This window comes from Apus apus, chromosome 1, assembly GCF_020740795.1.
Source record: "Apus apus isolate bApuApu2 chromosome 1, bApuApu2.pri.cur, whole genome shotgun sequence".
NCBI classification, from domain to species: domain Eukaryota; kingdom Metazoa; phylum Chordata; class Aves; order Apodiformes; family Apodidae; genus Apus; species Apus apus.
The window spans coordinates 51939284-51965009 of NC_067282.1; the positions used below are offsets into that span (position 1 = coordinate 51939284).

The window sequence follows — 25726 nt, forward strand, 5'->3', positions numbered from 1 at the left end:
GGGCTAGACTGTGGGGGTGGCTGCATCTCTGCAGGGAAGTGTCAGGGAATCCAGCCAGCGCCAAAACCCTCGTCCAGAACCCCTGTTCTGCTGGGGATGCCTTTGACAGAGCAACACCACTTCTGCATGAGTAAGCTGAGCAGTGCTGAGGACACAATTTTAGTATGGCTAAGTGACATGGAGTAGACTGAATGGTGTTTCCTTCTGGTGCATCTAGTTTAGTCGGAAACTGAGTAGGAGTAATTCGGGTAGTGAGTGGGTCACCTTATGCTTTCTTGTCTTTCAGAGGTGTGTTAGCACCGCAATTTTTTGGAGAAGATGAGGGCAGAGCCAAATTTTGAGGCTTTTGAGATACAGATTAGTTAGAGCTGATGGAAAGTGACAGCAAAGGCCGTGAAATATGGGGAATGTTTGAGTTTTCTCTCACATGTGTTCCTGTGTACCAGCTTTGGGCAGTTCTGGTGCCTACTGTGCTGCCTATGCTGAGCCACTTGTTACCAGTTGAAGAAATAAGGGAAGGGAGACCATGTCCAGGCAAACTAGATCTATAAATGTGATATAGTTGTTGCATTAGAAGTGACATCAGTCTAATGGCAACAGCTAATACACACCATGGTGAGATCATCACTCATCTCTGCTTCACTGAACTATGTTTGCAACTGAACTGAATAATCTTGTTTTTTATTTTATCTGCCATGCCTAATAAGTTTAATTCCTTCCTGCTGCATTTGGTTGTACAGGACCTTGGCCTTGAAAGCATTCCCAGAAGCACTATTATGGGACAGTGGCTCTGGATTTGAGACTGGCAGGGGTATGTAAGTGCCTGGGCCCTACATTAATGTAGATGATGTAATGTAAGTATCTGTATGACTAAGTCTGTGGGCTTTACAAACATGGGCAGTGATGACTGATGATAATTGCACATTAAGGGCAATCTACTTGATTTCATTGCAGAGAAATTGCAAAAAAATAAAAAATCAATTTGCTCTTGCAGGATTAGAGTCTTAGTATATATCCTTGTAAGTGACTACAGGACACTGTGAGATGCATTTGACTTCTTAAGTACTAGCATGTTATCCTCCACAGGCCCAATTTGTGGCATATTTGTAGCAAGCCTGAATTGAGTCCCCTAGAGATTTTTCAACAAAATCATTTTAACAGAGTTTTAAAGAAGAACTGGGCTTTTAAAAGGCATTGTTTTGTTTGCATTTTAAATAGAGAGTAGTGCTTCCTATCAATTTGAAGCACTTCATTAATTTGAAACTGCATCAAAAGCATGACATAGAGATTTTAAAGTAGGCATCATCTACATGAACTGCAAGCCTAAGTTTCCAAATATAGGCCAACATCTTAGCATCAAGCATCTTAGAAAAAGTGTAGGATTTGCTCCATCTGCACCCTGAGGTAGTCAAAATATTTAAGACTGTGTCCTAGTCAAACTATTCAAGCAACAGGGGAACTGGTAGACCTGCTGTTCTTTGTTTGCAGCCAAGAATGGGACTTATGTTACTTTGAAACATTGGGAAATTAGATTTTAAAAATTGCAGATGATCCAGTCATTAGAGATGCAGGAATTTCTAATTTGTAGAACTGGCCTAGTGACAATGACTCCCTCAAGACCTTGGTAGGAAGAAGCAGTTCCAGCAGTATGGTCATGCTGCAGGTACCTTTTGGAAGCTGAAGGATACGGAGGCACTGAAGCATTGCCACAGGAGAAAGAGCCCAAATCTGCATGGAGAAAGTGAGCCTTGCACAGATTGCTTCTGCACCATAGGGCAGGAGGTATTGATTTCCCCACTCATGTGGAAATTATAAAGATGTTGTGCCATTTTTGCTTTAATATCGCCCTGAAGAATCCCGGTAAGTTTTGCACACTGCAGAAGGAGTTTTTGTCCCACTAAGTGCTGATATCAATTATCAAGGGAGAACAAACCAGATGGAAGCTTTTCTGCTTTACTGATTTTGAGAGATAAAGATAACACAAGCCCAGACTCTCTGCATCAGCCTTTGTTTAGATGGTTCTTCACATCGAAATTATTTCAGCTTTTTATCCTGTTACACCAGCTAACGTAAGATATACAGCTCCCCACTTGCTCTGTAATATACTGGTCACGTAGTCTGCAAGATTCACCTAGGAGCTGGGGGTCTGGATTTACACACGTTGAGGAATGGAACTTCTGCTTCATTACTGATGGCTTTAATTAATGTGTTATTCTTCAGAACTGACGGCTGCTTTCTTTGTTTTATTCCTCTTCCCCATCTTTGCTACAGAAGCCATGAGCCAGCCATCTGCCTGCCAATGTTTCATGTACATACCAAGCACAGAATATTTATTGTAGCCTTTATTGGGATGCTTAAATCTAGGAGCTTGTCAGCATTTTAGACCACCCTTCAGTACTTCCTATGCAGTCTCACATATGCCTTAGCTCTATAGCCTTCTAGTGCTACAAATCCCACTCATGGTGCTTACCTCTTCTCAGTCAATGCATAACAAATAACTGCACAGGCACCACCTGGATTGGCACTCCTGACTGGGTGCTGGCTATTGCACAATCCCTGCTCCTTATTGGATCCAACCCTTCATTTTAGGTTCATACCAGCATAGCATTTACGTTTATCTCCTTCTTTCCACACAGCTAATTCACATTTTCTTTCTTTGTTTTCATTTACTTTGTACACCTCAAGACCTTTTATCATTTCCTTTAAAGTACTTTGTGAGCTTTGTGTCAGTTTGATATTTGGCATTCCTAATGTTATTCCATTGCATTCTGAACTACAGATAAATAACTTATCAGGCTAAAGTGGGCTTTGTTACCCACTTTTTTCTATTCATCCAGTTGGGTTTTTTTCCCCTTTGTATAGCTGCAGGTTACAGATTTTCTCTGTCTTCAAGCCCTTAAACTAAATGGAGATGATTTTACTGGTAAGTCCTATGAATTCATCACTTCTGGTTTCAAAATCAGGGAGCTTAGTTGCAAAACTACCTTAATTTATTTCTTCATCTTAAATTTAATTATTTTGTGACCACTTGACTTAGTTTTACCCCAGGACCAGATCTTCCATAAAGAACACATTTCAAAAACGTGCTTAAAATCACATCAGTTCCTCATGTGTACATTAGTATTCAGAGAAGAACTTGTCATCCCTCACAGTCAGAAACAATATGCTCTACTGCTACTAAGGAAACTAGAAATGCACATTTTAAATATATATCTAGAAAGCTTGTGAGCACAAGGAGGAGTAAAGCAGCTCAGGTAGCTAACATTGGAAGATGACATCTGTCTGTGTCTGCCAAGGTTTTACATTACAGAATGGATATGTAGTAAAGGACTGGTCAAGAAACAGGGACCACTGGCGCAACAGGATCCACAAAGGACAGAGATAGGAAGCAAAAGAGGTTAATGAAGAACAGGCAGAAATCGCAAAGGAATGTGCTGCTAAGACATCATGTCCTTTTTTGATTCCAGAAAGTTACATTCCACCACGGTGACTCCAAAATATCAGAGTTGTTTACCTTTTAGATACAATTAGCAAGGTTTGTGTTCCTCTGCAAAACTGAGTTAGGTGGTCTTTACGAGTGCTGCCCAAGCAGGTTGTCTCTTAAGACACTTTGACCTTGCAGGTTTCTTGTCTAGCCTGCCTTATTTTTTTGTTCCTTCCTTATTTTTTGCAATATTATCACATTAGTGATATGCATATCATATTAGTGATATGGACTGCCTTCATGTTTTCTTTTTCTTGAGCCTTATATATCCCCTCAAACAAGTATTTCACCCTTAATTTCTGTTTCATTGTTTGCATGTGTAAGCCACATCCTTATCTTAGTTTTATCAGAAGAAAGTACTCAATGGCAAAGATGCAAATTCCACGCTTTCATTTAAATAAGATAAAAGATATGTTTTGTAAGCATGACTTTCAAAACATTATCTATCTACCTGTGTTCAAGAAGCAGTATTAGTATTCAACCGCCTGAAGTTGGTAGAAAACATGAAAGGAAAATAAAATGGGTGAGTAACATCAGCTTTGGGGAAGGTGTTAACACCAAGAGCAAGTTCCACTGACCTCGGTGGAACTATAGCCAAATGAGGCTCTGCTCTTGGAGCTGGACTTTGGACAGAGATCTGTGAAGTATGTGTGTAATGCAGCTGAGCGTGGTGGGTTGACAAAGAATTCTACACTTTAAAATATGTTTTGTCTCTCTTCTCTGAAAGACATTTTGTAAGTTTCCAGAGCTGAGGAGGTGGGAATTCAGTAATTGTTCTTCTCTCATGATTGCCCTTCTCAATAAATACACAAGTCTTGCTTTCATCAAATCCCAAGTAGACCAGTAATTTTAGAAGATTATAAATCATCAACCAGAAGTCAGACAATGGGTATATACCTGTCAAGAAATAAATTTTCTTGTAAGAATTATGATTAATTGTATTGCACTAGAACAATAATGAATACCAGGAGAGAATGGTAAATCAAACAACTTATTTTTTTTCAAAGAGCATGTTTTTTACTACTACTGAATTGTAGTGTATGTAATTGAAAGCAACAAGAGATTATAATGACATCTGATTGCAATTGTCTAAACCAAAGTTTTCTACTTTCTAAGCCCACTGCAAATCAGTTGAAAGGCACAGGGAGACACACGGAAACATTTGGAATGCATGTGTAACATGATTGAGAAGTTGACATGGCATCACTCAAAGAGCTGTAAAACACCTAGTGCAGAAGGTTTTTCCACTTAGTCCCTTCCAAATCTCAGAGAACCATCTTATTTTTTGGAATTTGGCCAATTCCAAAAAAAGATAGCTAACAAGTTTTGTACTGCCAAGGAGATAAAGAACTTTCAGAAAGATTGTAGTTGCCAGCCCAAATGAAAAAGTATTTTTTGTTCTGTGCTCACTGAAGTTGTGTCAACACCCTTATTTTGCCTTACATCTGTACACAGTCTCTTGCAGAGACACTTTTAGAGTCCTTTCTCAAAACTGGAAAAGCGTCCAGATCTAATTATCTCTAGGCTGTGAGTAAAGGACTCAATATTGAAGAAAGACAAAAGGACAACTTACACCTGCAGACTTATTGAGGTGGTGTTGACTTGGACAATATGGATGTTTTCAAAGTTCTTCCCCATGATGCTGCTCCATCAGACTCAAAACTGTAGTGCAAGGCAGCTCGGTCACCCAGGATGAGAATCAAGGTTTGGCTCAGGAGACCAGGAACACTAAATGCAGGCAACAGGCTTTTGGAGCTTAACAGAGCAGCTGTTCCTACTATGTTTTAAGCATGGGATTCAGCCCTAGATGTTGTCCCACTGAGTGTACCAATGGACATCCATACTCAGGAATAGATGCACAATAGCCAGTGACTGTGACTGATTGCAGAGACCTCCCCTGCCTGAGTCTTCCCCTCTCCCCTCCCTTCATTTTGTTTTTCCTCCCCTCTCTGCTCTGTTTCTTGCCCTGCCACCAGCTTGTATATCTGGAGGGAGAAGGTGGAGCAGAGAGGAAAAGGAGAATTCTCTCAGCCTAGGGCCATACACCAGATGGGAGAAAGCACAGCTCTTCCCACTTGCACTCTGCTCCTCTCCCCCTGAAAAGTCAGCTCCAAGTGGATGTACAAAGTATTGAGTCCTGCCAAAGCTCAGCCTCTGAGCAACATAACTATTCGTTCTCAGCTATCCCAACAAAACTTCCCAGTGATATTGTTCTGCATTCCTACTCTCATCTTTTCCTTCCAAGCCAAATGAAATAATAACAATGAACTACAAACATTAGCACAATGTATAATTACACATTGTTACTATCATCCTTCTAATGAAATTCCTTTATTCTCTGCAGACTCCACACTTCTATTGAAATGGCAAAGCTTTTCCTCAGATGTGATCACTTGTGTCATGACATGGCACAAGTAATTGCATTAATTCTTTTCCTAAAGTATTCTGGAGTTTGGCATTTCATTCTGAGAACTTCTCAGGCAAATATGCATACATTGCTGGGACATGACCAAGTACAGATACAGAGGCATAAAACCCACTGTTTACAAGAAAGCATTTATTTGGCTCTGGTTGCCAAAGCAGATAATGCCACAATCACATATTTCCCATCATAAACTGTTACACCATTACAATGGTTTACTTTTCAAGCACCATTCAACACATTTGGCTGCTTCTGTGGAATTAAGCAGATAACACAATGGGAAAGGATGGTCAATAAATCTAAAAGGGTACCTCTGGCATTATTATAGGGTTTTAAATCCTTAGAAAGAAAATGTTTGAGTATTGAAAGGTCATTGAACTGTTTGTTTTCCAATTGGACTGGTTTTACTCTGCCTAAGCAGCCGTCCATGTGCTGGAGCTATTTGTCTAAGATGGCCTTGTTTCTTATTTTCCAAGGACTATTACTTTTACTAAGACTTTTTTTTGTATTTTTTAAAATGTTATTCCTGTCTTTCATATAGGACAGTAAACAAACAAGCCTTTCTTTTACACAGGTGGCATCAAATTTTCTTTTCTTTTAACAGGGTAGTTTGTAAAGTAGCATATGGAGATTATTCAGCTAGGTTAATGTTTGGACTCAATGATCTTAAAGGTCTTTTCTACCCAGAACAATTCTGTGATTCTGTGAACAGCTTCCTGGCTACCCTCAGTATTGCATTTTTCTGCTGGTTTTTAGAAGACAGGTGAAGCTGGGCTCAGCCCATGGAAGGCTGTGATCATGCTTTACGGGCTCCTGACAATTTTGGAAGGCATTCATATGGTTAGCAGTTCTCAGTCAGGAGGGTGAGCCATGGCTGATGGACTGCCTGGCAATGTTTTTAATTAGCAGCAAGGATGAATTTTAAAAAAGGCTGTAGCTGCTGGGCCTAAGTCCAGTTTGGTGGTAAGCTAGGAACACAGTAGTAAGCAAAGAGCTGTGCCACACCTTCATCTCCTCACATATCGTAGAATCATAGAATGCCAGGTTGGAAGGGACTTCAAGGAGCATCTGGTCCAACCTTTTTACATAGTACTAGAATTTATATGAGATGGCTCAGCACCCTGTCAAGCTGAGACTTAAGTGTCCAATGTGGGGGAATCTATCACTTCCTTTGGGAGATTATTCCAATGTTTGATTGTCTTCATGGTGAAAAATATACATATGCTTTCCTTCTGGTCCGTTTGGTGGTGTGAGACAGATCTATGTAGGCACATAACTGCTCCTGGCAAGCTTGAAGGTATTGACTCAGTGGGCTGAGACATCCAGAAAGACCATCAGTACAGTACTGCTTTTCTTCAGTTTTACAAACTTGGGCTCGGACAGTGTCATCTGCCCTCGTTGATGGCTTGGTCAAATTCATTTCTACCTGAAAACTGCAAAGGTGGAGGATTTCTTGACCACTGTGATAAACTTCCCTTTGAAGGGGAGACAGGAGACCAGCCAGACCTGAAAGCTGATGTATGTGTGATATGAAATACTAGGTTTGGGCTTTCTGGCAGGGTAAGAAGTACTACTAAGATTCAAGAAAGAACAGTACAATATATAACCCCAAGTGTCCTTTTCTGCTCTAGAGGAAATAATCTGAAGTAAACATGGCAGCAGCAAGAATGGGGCACTTTGGGCTGCTCCCAGAAGCAATAAAAAAAAACTTGCAAGAAGAACCTATCCAAAACCTGGTATTAGACCTAGGTTAAAGCAATGAAGAGGTGTGTCTGGCATGTCATGGATTTGGGATGTCTCTGATGACAAGCAAATACATTAATGGCTGTATTGAAGATGATTTCTCAGTAACAAGGAAGTGCTAAACTCTACCAAATTCTACCTTTAGGATCATGTGAGCAGATCACAGGAATTGATGCTTGGATGTGTAGGCATAGTTCTGTGTATTATGCTTTCGCTTTAGGAGAAATAACCAAGCCTGCCTAGATTGACAAGGTGGTACTAAAGGGCTTATGTGAGCAGGAAAGGTTGGTGTTGCTCAAAGGAACTTGCGTATCTTGTTCAATATCTCATTTAAGACAAAAGGAATATACATGTGTGCTTATGAGCAGACACATTTCTGCTGCCTTTGGGGAAAGAATGAATAGCAGCACAGCAAAAGTTATCAGAGCTGCACACTGGCAGATGCCCAACAAATTCAGAGGGTTTGCTTCCGCACCACACCAGAATGGGAAGTAGACTGGATGGAAGCATCCTCTTGAAGGAGGTGAGGAGGTGAATTGGTGTAGGGAGGCAACAACACTTTTTTCCTTCTTGCCTAAATCTCATGTGAAGTGATAGCAACCTAGAGGCCTGGTGCTATGGCAAGCTGATAGAGGCAGAGATGTGTTTACCACACTTCTTATGAGATAGATTAAAGAGGTATGGTGAGAGTATTGCAATCTGTTTATGTTTTGCAAGTTTAAAGAGCTGTATTATCAGGTGGAAAATTGTGAAGGCACCAAAACCTTTTCTCATCTGCAAAACGTAGTACTGGGAAAGTCATCCAGTAGCCCATTTTCATTATGTCAAAATATCTGATGCAATTTTGATTATTTTGGCACAGTTGGACCTTATCTTCAAAATTTCACAGAATCATGGAATCACCAAGGCTGGAAAAGACTTCTAAGACCATCAAGTCCAGCCTATGACCAACACCACCACATCAGCTAGACCATGGCACTAAGTGCCACATCCAGCCTTTCCTTGAACACATCCAGGGATGCTGCCTCCACCACTTCCCTGGGAAGTCCATTCCAATGTCTAATCACCCTCTCTGAGAGGAGCACTTCCTAAAATCCAACCTAAACCTCCCCTGGAGCAGCCTGAGGCCATGCCCTCTTGTCTTGTTGCTAGTTGCCTGGGAGAAGAGCCCAGCCCCACCTGACTACAACCTTCCTTCAAGTCGTTGTAGAGAGTGATAAGGTCCCCCCTGTGTCTCCTCTTCTCCAGGGTAAACAACCCCAGCTCCGTCAGCCTATCCCTATAAGACTTTCCCTCTAGTCCCTTCACCAGCCTTGTTGCTCTCCTCTGGACTTGCTCCAGCACCTCAATATCCTTCTTGAAGTGAGGGGCCCAGAACTGGACACAGTACTTGAGGTGAGGCCTCACCAGTGCTGTGTACAGGGGGAGAATTACATCCCTTTCCTGCTGGCCACACTGTTCCTGATACAAGCCAGGATGCCATTGGCCTTCCGGGCCACCTGGGCACACTGCTGGCTCATGTTCAACCAGTTGTCAACCAGTATTCCCAGGTCCCTCTCTGCTGGGCTGCTCTCCAGCCACTCTTCCCCCAATCTGTAGTGCTGCCTGGGGTTATTGTGGCCAAAGTGCAGGACCCTGCACTTGGTCTTGTTGAATTTCATGCTACTGGCTTCAGCCCATCAACCCAGCCTGTCCAGGTCCTCCTGTAGCTTCTTCCTACCCTCCAGCAGATTGACACTGCCCCCCAGCCTGGTGTCATCCATGAATTTACTAAGGGTAGACTTGATGTCTTCATCCAGGTCATCAATAAAGATGTTGAATAGGACTGTGCCCAGTACTGATCCCTGGGGGACACCGCTGGTCACCAGACGCCAGCTGGATGCAGCTCCATCCACCATCACTCTCTGGGCTTGGCCATCCAGCTGGTTTTTAACCCAGTGAAGGGTGCACCTGTCCAGGCCCTGGATTGCTGGCTTCTTCAGGAAGATATTGTGGGAGACTGTATCAAAGGCCTTGCTGAAGTCAAGGGAGACCACTTTACAAGATTATTTCAGGCATATTCTTAATGTTAAGCTTTTTTCTCTCTGTGTTTGCACTCAATAACATGGTGCAGTACTTAGGAAGTGTTATTTGCATGTACTTTTAAATATACTCACTCAAAACTACTATCAGATAATGTGAACTATGCATAGACAGGATTTCTGATTCCTCAATTCTACAATGTTTTTTGCCATTAATGCCCAGATATTTGGATAATGGCTTCTCAGAAGACAGCTCCCTGGAGGGGTATCAGGGCAAGACCCAGCAGCCAGGGCTCATCCCACACCCCTGAGAGGAACAGGGTAGTTGGGGGCACTGGGGCAAGCCCTGGGCACTGGGTACCTCCCTGAGGATGGCTATGGGCTGAGGATAAACTTAGGTGTTGGCCTATGGATGAGGGGCTGGGTCAGGACCTGTGGGGCCCATAGCCAGGCTGGGATGCACCACAGTGGGGTCCATGGCTCTGCTAGGCATCCAGCACCAAAGTCTCAGCTTCGAAGCAGCTCCCATGGGATGAGGTGTGCCCTGGCCATGCCCCCAGCCCCCAGAAAAAAAGGGGTGTTCTCACACCTCACACAGCCCCGGGGGCCAGAGGTTATGGGCATGAGGCATTCTGGCCATGGAAGGGGGGTCTGGACAATGTCTGATTGGTTCTAGGCTGGGTTGAGAGTCTCCGTGGAGCTATTTCCAGGGCCTGTGCAGCTCCCTGGCTTGGGGTGGGGTAGGTGGCTTGTGGACCTGGGATGATATTGCTGAGGAGTCACTATGGAGTCCAGGGCATGTAGGAGGGGCAAGGGAGTCAGCCCACCCCTGAAGAGCTCTGGGTGGCTCTTCAGGGGGTTGCAATTGCCCCTGAGGGACTTCAGGACTGTGTGGAGGGGCTCAGGTGCTACTGAGGAGGTCAGGACCTGGGGCCAAGCAGAGGGTTGCAGGGGGCTTGGGGCTGTGTTGAAAGTGGACACTGTGAGGAGCCTTGGGGCTGGCCTGCAGCTCTCGGCCAGGGAGGATGGGCAGAAGCCAAGCCAAGCTCAAGGTGGTTGGAGCTGGCTGTGGGGCAGCAGGAGCTCCTCACAGGGGTGAAAGGGCAGGGTCTCACTGCCAGAGCCCTTCCCACCACCCCAGCCAGGGACTGGGGCAGCCTGGGGAGTGACAGTCCATGCTGATGGAGACCAGGGTGAGACACAGCCCAGTGATCACCAGACAGGTCCACGGTGATGAGGCAGGTCCAAGGTCAAGCTGGGAAATCAATTTGGCAGGTCAGGGACAGGGTCCAGATCTGGATCAGCAGCCCATGGCCCAGAGCAAGCTGGGCTGCCAGGCAGCAGGTGCTGTAGCTCTGGCAGGGGTAAAAGCTTGAAAAAGCTCCAAAACTCTGGAGTCTCAGCTTAAAAGCAGATCCCACAGGGCAGGGGGACACACCTGCAACAGCTTCACCACAGCACTGTCGTGGCTGGTAAGGTCTCCCCACATCTCCAGCAGGAAGGGGGCTGCCCTTGGCTGCACTGTTTGTAAGCTGACCCCAGGCTCTGGCAGCCAAACCTCCAGGAGGGGAGGGTACACTCAGGGCCCTTACATGGGTTTTCTCAAGGCTCAGTTCACTTGGATGGCAGACTGGTGCTTTTTTTCAGCTTTGTGATGTTTTTCTTCAGTGCCTATCTGTAGCACTTAGATCACAATATGTCCCTCTTTCCCTGTTTCCCAGCATCCTTCCTCCTTCATCTCTGTTGCAAGCATTTCACTTGCTGTCTACCATCTTTCAAAGCATCAAGCACCCTGCTGCTTGTTGGTGGCTAATGCTGTTTCCAGTAATTCTATCAACATACTGTAGCCGGCTAATTCAATGGGTTAGATGAGTTTGCTCTGTAAAAAACATGACGTCTTCATGGAGCCCATCACTTCATCAATGTCTGTTCAGAAGTTCTCGGCAAAGTGCAATGACCTTGAATTTTCCCCTGGCTTTCAGCACTGATCAAACATAGGACTTGCTCTGCCATTTCAACTTCACTGCATTTTAGCGTTTTGCATTTTGCAGTTTTATGTAGATGCAACTTTTTTGGTTTTCGTAGAATCATAGAATGGTTTGGGTTGGAAGAGACCTTTAAAAAGGTTTCCTGCCAATTATTGCAAGTCAAGGCAGGGTGTGCCAACTATAATAATATGTTTAATGATAGCAAATGCCTTTAATCCAAACATGTTTGCTAGTGTCCAATGTCAATAGCATAACCTAAGGAGTCTAATGCTAGATCATCCAAAAGTAACATTTTCAAATCAATCTCTTATCCTTAATGTCCAGCTAAGGAACAAGATGAGAAAGATAAGGTTAACCCTGTGTATTTTTATTCTCCCACAAAACACTGATTTGTACCAGTTGTTCAAAATCCCACTCATTCTCAGGCAAATGCTCAAAAAGTGCTCATGCAAATAACACATGAGTAAGCAGTTTGCTCATTAAACAACTAACATGAAATGCTTAAAAATATAATAAAGCATAGCTTGTATCCATATAGATATTAAATACATACATGTATGAATAGACATCTTCATATATTCTTACATATGTGTGTACCTAGGTTGTACGAAGTTAGTGTAAATCCTGAACTGAGTTACCTGCTATATCCATCTATTCTCAAAGCAATTATCCTATTGATGAGTATATGAAGTTTCTGTTCTACAGCAATGTAACAACTGTGCTATTAGTAACAGGATTATACTATAGTATGTAACAGTAATATTCTAATCATATGATTGTATTGTGACTGCAGTGCTCAATAAAAAGCAACAAATTTGGAATGAGCATAAGACTGAGATTACCTTTGCTAACTGTGCATGTCACCTTGTGAGTGTATGTCACACTTTGTGAGTAACAAAGTGAGCAGCAAACATCTCAGGCAGCAACTGCTTCATACCACTATAAGCTGATGTTGTACTTTTGCTATTGCAAACAGTTCTTTTCCTTCAACTTTCGCATTTCCAGTGATTTCATTTCACCTTGAAATTCCTCTCTAGATGGTGCCCCTTCAGCCTTTGCCTGCTATTCTGTTTACCCAGAGTTTCAAGGGTGCATGCACCTGGAAGAGGCAGCAGGATTTGGCACTAAACTGGAATGCATACTTCCTACTTTCAGCACCATCTCCTACCTCACAGCCAGTTCTCAGGAACCCTTTCTGTGTTTGTTACTGGCTCAGCCATAGTGTCATACAGCTTAGCCCTTGCCTGTGTTGAATGTCTCCAGGTTTTTTGATTTCTTCACTGCTTTACACAATTCTTTTACTTCTTTAACTTCTCCAGAAGTCTGGAGTCACTTATTCAATCTCTGCAACTTCTAGTTTTACTCCTTATCCAACTTCATGATTGGTCGGGATCAATTTGCATTGTCTACCCACTCTCCCTGCAGAGAGATACCTTTGCCATTGCTAGCTATTTATTTGGTACACTGTCTCCATGTCACCTTAGCTACCTCCTTTGCAGAGCTCTCCTTTTTCTTATCAGATAATATTAGGATTGATTTGCACTTAGTTCCTTTTTTTTTAATTTTACAGTAACTTTCCCCCAGCTAATTTGATTTAGCTGAGTATGTATGTCTTCATGAGGGAAACATATTGTCAGCAGTCAGATCTGTATCAGCCAACATATCAGCCTTGGGAACTTCTCCAGCTAGTAGGTTACAGCAATCAACATAGAAGAAGAAGAAGAAACCACAAAGTGGAAGCTACAGCTCGCCTGTATAAACATTCTTGCCCTGCTGCAGAAGTGTCATGTGTGTTTAAAAACTGGCATTGAATTGATTTTAAAAGGGAGTTATTGGTACTAATAAATATGTATCATGTTACTGTATATACTGTATATATACACATTACAGTGTTCAATCAAACAGAGCCAGCAATCTGCCACGTGATCAGCTAGTGTATTTGTGGAGTTTTGGGAAAATGGTTCAACAAAAGTCTACAGCAATGTTTCCCCTTTTCCAACTCTGTATTTAAACATGTCTTAAGTTCCCAACTCTTTTCCAACTTTTGACTGTTCAGTAACAGAGAAAAGAAGTTCTGATATAATGGAAAACACCATTAACAGGTTAACTTTCAACTTTGCCTTGAACTTCTTAAATGACTGATTAACTTGCTTCCTGACAGTTTATAGAAGAAATGAGGGTTGTAAACAGGACTGCTTACTTCTTTCTTATCACTTAAGTATCTGTTTAATTTATTCATCACTCACACACTAACTGCCTAGAAACAATGCAGGGTGAAGTGCTTATAACCATGAATTCCACAAAGTCATGCACTAGAGAATCAGGATAAAGGCCAAGAAACCACAAAGTCCTCGTTAAGCCCTAGAAGTATAGTCTGCAGTTCAAGTGGTGCCTATGGGCACTTTCCACTCATGTAAGTGGCTTTCAGTGTCCCACTAGCAAGACACTAATGGGTGAATGTGGATAGGACTTTTGTATATGACCATCTGAGAGAGACAAGGAGAAATGGCTTAGGAGTTTGTATTGCAGTTTAGCTAGAAATTAAGTCCCTTCCTCCGATGACACCAGTTTAAAAGAAGGAGGTCTTAACGAGGAGGCACTGCTGCCTTTGGCCCGGGTCACCAAGAAGCAACTGGGTAGCCCTGTCCTGCTGAGCCTGGGTAGCTCCTCCTGGGCTGCACTGATAAGGCACACTGCTATGCATAGCAAAAGGCTGAGCAGCTTCTCATTTTTTTTCTGAATCAGTGAAAAATAATAAAAATAATAAATAATAAAATAAATAATAATAAATAATAAAATAAAAAAAAATGTCACAGAATCACAGAATCACAGAAGGTAGGGGTTGGAAGGGACCTCCGAAGATCAAACCCCCCTGCCAGAGCAGGACCAAAACTAGGGCAGATCACTCAGAAAGGCATCCAGACAGGTCTTGAAAGCCTCCAGAGAAGGAGACTCCACAACCTCTCTGGGGAGCCTGTTCCAGTGCTCTGTAACCCTCACAGTAAAGAAGTTCTTCCTCATGTTGAGGTGGAACTTCCTGTGCTCGAGTTTGAATCCATTGCCCCTTGTCCTGTCATGGGGGACAAGTGAAAAAAGGTTGTCATCTCTTCTCAATTTCCTCTGTCAACTAACACAGCCTTTGAACAAAGAACAAAAATAAACTCCCCAGCATTTTGTAAAGCAGAGGTAGATTTTTAAAAAATAATACTAGCCCTCAGGAATCTGCTTCAAAGATGGACCCATTTCTGTATTCTCCTCTGTACCTTTTCAAATTTATTGAAAGGATACATGAAGGATTACCTGAAAATCGGCTGTTTGCATAAGAAAAATGTTACTGCATTATTTGATAGCAAGGAAAAATTGCTTTATTTCTGTCTAATAGTGTCCTCATCATTAAAGCAACCTGCTATATTACAGTGTTGCTCTGTACCAAAGCCACTTTTCATGTTTCTTAAGCTGGCTGTGTTAATAAAAAAGATTCCTATTTGCCCTTGATGTGTGGGACACCAGTTACTCTGAAAAGAATTTCCTTCTTGTAATGTTATTCTCTGGTCTGTATAATTACACTTTTGGTTCCTACCTCTCAGCATGAAGCCAAAGGCTGGTTAAAGTGGAAGTATCAGGTGATGGTTGAATAGGACAGTCTCAGTAAAACTCCTCTTGCTCTTTACAAGGAATGTCAGTGATGTTATAGTATCCTTGATTACCCTCCTTGAGCTCTGAAAAGTCTACAGAAAACCCCAATACCAAAGTTCAGTGTGATGCTTATCAGAGCTGTAAAAGGGAACACCAGTGCAACACTAAAAACACCCAAAGGGAAAAAAAATAGATTACTCTCATTGTCAGAAGTGATGATGTATGCTCAATATCCAGGGTGATCTCATGTCACCAACTGGCATACAGTAACAGGAAAGAGAAGAAATGCATGCTCATTCTTCAGAGAGGAGGCCAAAAGGATCAGAGAATCAGGAAAGACATGAATAAAGCTGGAAACTGGCATCTTAAAAAAGTGAAGGCCACATCTCTGCAAAACTGTGTGTAGGTCCCACACCAGGAAGGATAGTATAGCCAGGAGCTGGAAGTAGAATAGCTGTTTCAGTGTGGTGCTGTCAATGCCTACTACTTCAAATATGACATTTTATTAAATCAGTGGTATTTGTGGGGGATTTTTCACAGCATGAGATTGCAGGAGCTCAGTCAGGGGTGGGAAAGATGTTTCTGCCCTATATTCATGGTGCAGAGCAGACTTACCATAAGAAGCAGGACATTTTCTACACTGACCAAAGAACTCTCACTGGGAGCTACACTAGGTTCATTCTGCTCACTGCTGTGGCTGCATCACTGCTCAAGGACCACTAGCTGTTTCTGTTGTTACTCCAGATTTGCTATCCTACAAGTACATCCACAGATACTGCCTCCAAGATGCTACTGTTTTAGGCCTGCTTGTATGTTGGCTAGTTAAGGCTGAATTGATTTCACAGCCTTTTAAGAATTTCTTTTGCAAGTGTTGTGTGATCCTTCTAAAATGTTATGGTAATCTGTTAAATGGTGCTGTACAGTTTGGACTCTGAACTTATTTTGCTAGATGCAATGGTTGTAAGTTTCCAATTAACTAAAAATTAAGCATTAACTGGAGTACCTTAATTGAAAAAAAAATATGAAAACACTTTAATTCATTTTTACAATTAGAAATCAGTCTGTAAGTACTAGTAATTAGCTCCCATAAACTTGTACCTTGATTTTCTTTCTAAGCATTTGTAACGCCTAGGGCCTTTCTTAAATCACTCAAGCATGACAATTTCTTTCAGCCACATTAACTTTCTGTAGCAAGTGTTACTGAACTTGTTCAAGTATAATTTGCTTATGTTATGCCTTTTTGCTTACTCACATGACTAAAGCACTTTTCTCTCCACACAGTGGCATTACTAAGCCCCTGGATTACAGCGAAACATGTTAGGAATACAGATTATAGCTTTCATCTTTTGCTTCTGTGGACTGGGAGCTGCTATTGCTGCTACTGCATCAAATGAGTGGAAAGTCACTAGTCGAGCATCGTCTGTTATCACTGCAACTTGGGTTTTCCAGGGTCTTTGGATGAACTGTGCTGGCAATGCACTGGGGGCTTTTCACTGCAGACCTCACCTCACCATCTTCAAAGTAGAAGGTAAGGAAGTATAATTTAACTGGAACATATGGAGAGCTATGTGTATGGCAAGATGTGAGCCTGAGGACAAAAAGATTATTTGGGCTTGTGCAAGAGATTATGATTAAAGCATTGTAATGGATGTAAGTAAGGGATATTGTAGGCAGACTATCTGAAGCAATTTTGTAGGAATGACAGGTGTTTCAAGAAAGACAGTAAGCTCTACTTTGTGGTTGCTAGCATGAGGGAAGTTCCAGTAAATACACTGTCAGTAACAAACCCCTGGTAGCAATGAGATGGGCTAAACTGTCTTCCAGCTCTCATTTCCATGCAAAAATAAGCATCCTGCTTGCTGGGTGGAGAGAGGAGAAAAGAGAGCAAGGTGTGTGACAGCTATCAGTACTCTCTTTAGTATCTAAGGAAATTAGACAGCAAAACACCGTGTCCTCGAATACAATGCAAATAAATACTCATATGCTGGGATTTAGGTGTGTGTGTATGTACCTACTATATTACAGGCTCATATTTTAACTTTGAAGATCAAAGATGTGCTGTTTCAGAATGTCCATTTTAATGTAAAGTCTTGGATTTGGAAGCCATTTATCAGAGTGTAAAAACAAAGAAGGTCTTCTTGCCTTCTATCAGGAACAGGTTTTCTCAGAGACAGGGACTAACTCAAAGTGTACTACGCAATGTGTTTTCTGTTTTGCTCCATGTGTAAAGCAGTAAATGAAGATGTTTGTTTTCTATTTGCTGTTCAGCCTTGAGACAGTAGGCAAGATAGTGTTCTCAGTGAAACTGTATGTAAGCACTGAAGAGGGCAAGGGCAGAGGGACTGCTCTCTCCTAGATGTGGGCAGAACACCAGCAAGATGGAGTCAGGCTAGAGTAGGAAAAATTGGATCAAGATACTGGTATTTTAGGGAACCAGAAAAGAAATCCCAGCTAGACAGAACCAGTCAGCCAAAGGTTTTATGAGACCAGAAAGAAACACAATTTTAAGATACTAACGTTCAGTGGCTGAAAGAGATAGAAAATATATTGTTGCACAGTTGTTACCATATTACATACACAGGGTCACAGACACACACCCTCCTTGCACACACATGGAAACACGGGGATTTTACAGACCCATACATTTTCTTGCCTCTCATGCCCCTGCCACATCAGACTGTGTTCTGGGACATACAGATGAACTCTGACACATACAGAGGATTTTGAGACCAATTTCAGAATCATTTTTGTACACAGTTTATCATGCTCAGTTCCAAACCATCACAAATTGCATATGAGGGATGTGAACGGATGAGAAGAGTTTTACTTCTTTTAAGGAATGCTGTTCATAAAAAATTACTTAAAAGGCATTAAAACTCACCCATAAACTGAGATTTCTGTTGAGAGTTAAAGAAAAAAATCCAACAACCCTTCTGTAACTAGAAACTATCATTATTGACATGAGTAATAGTACAAAACCTGCTTTTAGAATAATGAGCTGCAATCCTTTTGCCACTTTGTATTTTTACTATTATTTTGATCACTGGCAGATTGAAACTTGAATAAAAAAATATGTGTCCTTTAAATATATACTTAAGCATCTGAGTAAGACTTTGCTTATTTGCTGTTTACACAAACATAGACAAGAAATTCACAATAGATAAAAGCAGCACACTCTTGCTAAAGTAAGAGTATAGCAAGCTGCTGTACTGACATTTAGGAAGTCTAATTTTAACCTGCCAGTACATGCACCAGCAAAGGGTAATGTTACGTGCAGCATAAACACCACTAAGAAAGAGTGAGGTATTTTGTTTGGAAAATCTGCTAAACATAAACTCCTGGTAATCCAAGGAAAACAGGAGTTTAACAGGGAAAGAGCTTTGCACTCTCACTCTGTCCTACATTGTAAAACAATAAAACACTCATGTTAAAGAAGTAATTAACTTGTATCTCTGTCCTCAGAGCTTCAATACATCATCATTATTGGCATACTGATCTCAGGATGGGCTGGCAATACAACTTTTTCTTTTGCATGTTTATGGTTTTATGGAATCTATTTGCAATCTGTCTTACAGCCAAAGATAACTCTACTACACAAACTCCCCATTCTATTCCTACCTATTCATCTTTAGGTGACCCCAGAGAAAGTATTTGCAGTAAGTAACGTAAATCACTTCTACACCAAAGCAAATTCATTTGATCATTACATTTTTGGTTGCACTTTTGGGATGATTTTGCAGGAGAGGCTTCTGTATAAGCTGCAAGAAGTTTTAAGATTTCTTTTTTTCTGTTGAACTCATAGTAAACAAAAAAGCAGACTCCAGAAGTCTTTCTTTGAGTGGGATTTCCCTGTAGTCATAGGTGGTATGAAGGTATTTACCAGCACTGTCCTTCAGCTAGAGGACTAGTTGGGCTGACAGGAGCATAGACAAGGCAATAATGGCTCAGCTCCAGCAACCCAGCCAACCTACAGATCTTGAGGGTTTCATGTTTCTGGAAGTCTGGGTTAACACGGCCGCACTGCTCACAGTGTCCAGGCTAGCGGGGCAGGTGCCAAATGTCCATGTACATTCACACATGCAGCCACAGTGTACTCTGCTGCAGTGACTGGAACATTCAGATGGAAAAACCTGGAGGAGTACAATGTATTTACTATAGCACAAATAGTAATAGGGTTGTAGCTACAGTCATTTGAGGCAATGTTTGTGGGAAGAATCGATATCTTTTATTAAATCAGCTGCTTTACAAGAAGTATCCAACAAAATCATTTGGCAGATCTGACACAAACACAGCAAGCTTCAAGCTAAATGCCATCTGGGAACATTGTGTCTTCAGTTAAGTTGGTTATGATTATCAGTGCACTAGATATACTCATGGAAATTATATGATCGAAGCCAAGGAATCACTACACACAGGCATAAACTTACATAGTCAATAAATGCCAGAAAATAAAACTAACAGAGAGACAATATTGTTTAATAAAAACACTAATCTCTGATTAACCTCTAGGACCTTATCAGTAAGAAAGACCCATAAAATGCCTTTAAAGCATGGGAACTTGAGCTCCTCATTCCACTGGAGTCAGAGCTGTCGTGGACTTCAGTAAGACACTGACTTTTTATGACAGTTTCCACCCACCCTATCCTTCTGCTAACTCCTTAGTGCTCCACAAGCAGTAGTTGCCTCTCTTTCATTATTCTCATATTTTTATCATCCTGAATTCTTACCGTCCCAGAATTCTCCAGATTTAACAAAAGCTAGCTTTTAGTTGTCTATGCTAGCACTGCTTAGATACTTTATTTAAGTATTTGCTTTTGGTGATGCTAAAGAGAGCTCTTTCATTCACATAAAAAATGTATCTGGGAAACTGAATTGTGCCCACATCCCTTTCCTATGATACCTTCCAAATTCCTCAGGGCTTCTTCAAACAATTGGTTCAGCATTTGGCATGCTTAGCCTATGGCAATGTTTCATGACTCCTCTGCACTCTCTGGTTTTCCATGTTATGCATTCAGAAAGGTGTACCAGGAAGTCAAAAAAATGTGCCTCCTTGAACCTTTGCTAGTTCAGAAGATCTGCCTCAGATCTCCTGGCATCTTAGTCTCCCTAGTGCCTGTTCTGATGGAGCTAGGTGGGACAAGTAGTGCTATCCTGATGGTAGCTGATAGGGAAAGGGCAGTGCCCAGGCATTCTGGGTCACGTTGGCAAACAGATTCAGAGCTGCCATTTCATGAAGCTGCTGCTGTAATGCAGCTAAGGGGTGGAAGGAAGCTGAAACAAAGCAACTGCTATTGCAGCACCTCTACCCAGAGCAGCTGGCATAGTCAAACACCATTTGAGTTCATCAGGGTGTGGAGAGCAATTCCAGCTATGCTTAGAAACATATAATTGTTTAGTTTAGAAAAGACCTTTAAGATCATCAAATCCAACCATTCATCCAGCACTGCCAAGTCCACCACTAAACCACGTCCTTTAGTGCCACACCTACTCATCTTTTAAATATCTCCAGGGATGGTGATTCCACCACTTCCCTGGGCAGCCTGTCCTAATGCCTGACAACCCTTTCAGTGAAGAATCTTTTCCTAAAATCCAATCTAAACCTCCCCTGCCACAACTTGAGGCCATATCCTCTCGTCTTTTCCTTGTTTCTTGGGAAAAGGGCCTGACACCCACCTCACTATGATATCCTTTCAGGTAGCTGTAGAGAGAGATGAGGTCTCCCCTTAGCCTCCTTTACTCCAGGCTAAACAACCCCAGTTCCCTCAGTCACTCCTCATCAGACTTGTGCTCTAGGCCCTTCACCAGCTTCATTGTCCATCTTTGGACACACTGCAGCACCTCAATTGTCCTCCTCGTAAGAGAGGGGCCCAGAAATGAACACAGGATTCAAGATGTGACCTCACATACTGAGTGCTACCCACGGGCTGCCTGCTTGCTCCCTGCTCGCTCCCTGCTCGCTGTTCTCTGCTTGCTCCCCGCTCTCTGCCTGCTCACTGCCTTCTCTCCATCCACTGCCTTCTCTCCATCCACTGCCTGCTCTCCACCAGCTCCGTGCCCGCTCCCTGCCCGCTCCGTCCCCGCTCCCTGCCCGCTCCGTCCCCGCTCCCTGCCCGTTCCCTGCCCACTCCCTGCCCGCTCTGTCCCCGCTCCGTCCCCGCTCCCTGCCCGCTCCGTCCCCGCTCCCTGCCCGTTCCCTGCCCGCTCCCTGCCCGCTCCGTCCCCGCTCCGTCCCCACTCCCTGCCCGCTCCCTGCCCGCTCCGTCCCCGCTCCCTGCCCGCTCCGTGCCCGTTCCCTGCCCACTCCCTGCCCCCTCCCTGCCCGCTCCCTGCCCGCTCCGTCCCCACTCCGTCCCCACTCCCTGCCCGCTCCGTCCCCGCTCCGTCCCCGCTCCCTGCCGGCTCCGTGCCCGTTCCCTGCCCACTCCCTGCCCCCTCCCTGCCCGCTCCCTGCCCGCTCCCTGCCCGCTTCCTGCCCGCTCTGTCCCCGCTCCCTGCCCGCTCCGTCCCCGTTCCCTGCCCGCTCCCTGCCCGCTCCGTGCCCGTTCCCTGTCCGCTCCCTGCCCGCTCTCTGCCCGCTCCGTCCCCGCTCTGTCCCCGCTCCCTGCCCGCTCCCTGCCCGCTCCCTGCCCGCTCTGTCCCCGCTCCCTGCCCGCTCCATCCCCGCTCCCTGCCCGCTCCCTGCCCGCTCCGTCCCCGCTCCCTGCCCGCTCCCTGCCCGCTCCGTCCCCGCTCCCTGCCCGCTGCCTCCCGCAGCGCTGCCGCCGCGCTCCTCTCTCCATGGTGCTGCAGGCGCGGCCCCGGGGAAGCCCGGGTGGGGACAAGGAGCCGCCTCCCGGTCCCGGCGTCCCCTGGATGGGTGGCCACAGGAGGGGAGCGGTGTAACTGTGTCTAAGAGCTTTCCTGTAGCAAGCAAATCCTTCTAGGAAAAGTGCGAACTGAATGGGGGTATGGCTGATTTTTGGTCTGGAGACCGAGCCACCCCTCCACCACCCACTTTTTCACAGAAAGAGTGATCAGACACTGGAACAGGCTGCCCAGGGAGGTGGTGGAGTCACCATCCCTCGATGTGTTTAAGGGTCATTTGGATGTGGTGTTGGTGGATATGGTTTACGGGAGAACTTTGTAGAGTAGGGATGATGGTTGGACTCAGTGATCCCAACGGTCTTTTCCAACCTGAATGGTTCTATGATTCTATGATTCTGTGAAATTTAGGAGTGTTGACCATGAGACATGGCCAGAATCCCTTTCAGAGTTTTATAGCTTAATTCCAAAGTAATCTCTACTTCTCAGCAAGCAGAAGGGTCACGGTTTGGACTGACTGAAATGCTGATTCCATCACAGGAAATTTTGTATATGCAGAGAAACAGGGTGTTAAATCTTGGTAAATCTCTTCACCCACACAATTTGCCTCTCCATTGTAGCAAGCCTCTTTCCAAGCTCATGGCCTCCATTCTGACATTAGATGACTAAGTCTGCCCCTCTGCTCAAACAAGATAGCCTGAAATGCATGTTTGGTCCCTAGAGGAAGCTGGTAATCTACTAGAGGTCATGAGGTGTCAGGACAATACACAGAAAAATATTTTTTGAATCTGTTATATTGTATATTATTGTTTGCCCTCTCCCCTACCCCTGCCCCTAAAAGTGAAGTAAGAAAGTAAATTAAACAGTTCAGCCTAGGTGGGAGTTAGTCTGAGACCAAACAGGTCTTATTACAGTGGTTTTAAGTGAAGGAAGGAATTGATTCATATGCAGCAGAGCCACTCAGAAAGCAGGGAGCCATGTTTGACCTAGCAGCCTCTGGCAGAACAGATACAAACTGAAGGAGGGGGCTAATTCACAAGCATCCAAGAGATTTTCCCTCAGGGAGCTTCAGCTGTAGCTTTGCAGTAGATCCAGAGCAAAACCCAGGATTTCCATGGTTGTGGCAAGTTCCAGAGGAAGCACCCAGAGCCCAGGAGGTAGTGCAGCTCTATGAAACTTGGATTTTTGGATCTCAGAACTGAAGGTTAGAGATTTTGAAGTGGTTTACAAGGAATCCTGCTGCCAAATTTTGTTTTCTCTTCAAGTTCTTTGTTTCCAAGATTTTAATCTATAAACTCTGAAAATTCATTAATCTAAACCACAATGAATCACTGTTTCTGTTATTTGCTACAAAGACTGTCTGGCTCTGGCCATTTACTTGAAGCAGAATAGTCCAGAGCTATGGGGTAGGCTGAAAAGAGGTGTGTCCATTGTGGGTTCTGTGACCAGAAAGATACACAAAAGCAGTCCAAGAACTGCAGAACTAGACTGCCCGGGGCCAGCTGGAAAACACCGAGGGTGGAGGCTTTCACAGACCGCTGCCAGTTTTGGAGGAGAAGCTGATGGTAGGTTACAGGGGACAGATGACACTGCTTTTAGATCTGCAGGACTCCAGGAAAACATAAGGCATTGCAGACCATCCCTCCTTTTTAGCTCTTGCTTACACCTGGCAGTTTGACAGCATCTCTACAATCCTCTTTTTGTGCTATAAATGTTCTGTCTTCCCACCTCTGTACAAGGGCGAAGGTCACAGCACTGAGATCTTTTTGACTTTTGTCAAGACCTGGACAAGAGTAATGCTGCTCATGCTTCTCTTCAGTCATCCTTACAGATTTCTGCCTGGCAGACAGTCCCCTAGAGGTGGTCTTTTTGCAGAAAATCAGTGAGGAGATCTGGAAGGTGCAAAGTGCTGCTATTTGCTAGTGTGGTTCCTATGCAGCTGCTGTAAGGATGGGAATGCAAAGCTTGTTATTGGGACATTAATAACAAAGCACTTTCATCTTCTAATACTCACGCCAGGATAGATTGTTATCTCTGCTTTGCTTTTAGCTTTCTTTGATTACTCCTACATAGCAGCAGAGAGTGCACTGCAAAATGAATAGGACTCAGCAGTAACTGGTATGGAGCCAACATCTTAAAATACCTCTGTTCAAACAGGTTTTGTACCCTGGTCTGCCTGTGAGCCCTGAGGTGGGTGAGGGGAGCTTCCCTGTAGCTTGTGCTGAGGAGCCTAGGGCCAATGTACCTCTTCTAATCTTTTTTAGCAGTTGTGCTGCAACCAGAGCTTCATTCAAAGTTATAGAGATACAATCCATTTCATTTTTACAAGTCCCTGCAGCAGGAGGAGAGAGGAGACCTGGCAAAACCAGCCATGGTAGGCAGATAGGTGAGAGAAGGAGACTGAAGTACAAAGGATTAAGGCTGATTATTTTGGAATTCTGCTGAGATTTAAGATTTTAAATCTTTAGCCTTTTCGCATATATACCATTTTCAGGGGGTGGTGCAAGGGGGAGGAGAAAGGCTGAGCAGTAAATAGCTTGGGAATGGGTATGGGGAAATAAGTGCAGTATAGCCAATGTTTATGAGATGAGAAACTGTAGAGCAAAAATATATGTGCATAAAAATATGTACTGTAGATACCATGTGGAGTTGGCTGGGTAAGCCTGAGTCAAGTGCCAATTCGGTAGAGGCAAGAAACAATACACAGACAATAGGGGTATTAAATCCTTCAGTGCAGGTGTTACTCTTTGTCTCGGGGTACTTACACACAGTTTTGCAATGTCAAGCAAGATACCAGAGGAGCACAGCCATTTTAATAGAGCTGTGCACATGAGATTCCTTTTTATATCCCACATGCATCAAGTTCTACAGTGTCTGGTTATCCTCATAACCAGGGTCTCTGGTGGTTTAGAGGCTGATCAATGCATCCATCCTCTTCAGTGTTTCACTGATTCAAATGAGGTAAATACTTGGAGCAGAGATGTTACCAGGGTCTCGCTGTGGGCTTCAGATTCAGATTGTCAGTCCTCTCTAGGAATGCATTTCCTAACACAGGAGAGAGCACATCAGCTCAGAGAGCTGTGCCTTAAAACAGGGCTTTATTATGTGCAAGGGCACTTTCTTTTCCCATGCCAAGCCTCTCAGTCCATGGGCTCATTTGCCCAGAACAGCCATGCAGCAGCTCATGAACCCACAGACCAAATGATCTTAGCATGGGGGCAAGTAACCAGGGCTGCAGGAGGTGATGCAGAGGCCTGGAAGCTGGGCAGATGAGAAAGATCCAAAGCTGAATGTATGAGACGAACAGGAGAGTAGCTGACAAGGAAAAGGGCACTTCTGATGACACTTCACTATTGAAGTGAAGAAGCAGAACCTTCCTTATTAAGTTCTGGTATTCAGGACTTAATAATGGGTTTGTGCTATTAAAATCTTCCTGGATTTTATTACTTTTCTTTTTTAAAACACACATATATTCAAAACAAACTTTAAGTCACAAAGCCAAGCATTCAAACCTTCACTTGTTTCACTGTTAATAACAACCCAGCAAAGTCCTTCTATTCCAAGGGATGCTTTCTCTAAGAGACAAATTAATAGAAAGACATGAAACCAGGATCAAAGGAAACAGAACAAG

The 25726-nt window shown here is 43.6% G+C and overlaps 1 protein-coding gene across 1 annotated transcript in view; it reads left to right on the top strand.

Moving 5' to 3' along the window:
- Positions 1–16608: 16608 nt before the first annotated feature.
- Positions 16609–25726, top strand: part of CLDN10 (claudin 10) — a 60102-nt gene continuing 50984 nt past the window's right edge. The window contains exon 1 of the mRNA XM_051608358.1: positions 16609–16822. Coding sequence (XP_051464318.1) covers positions 16609–16822 — 214 coding nt within the window. The remainder of the gene's footprint in view (positions 16823–25726) is intronic.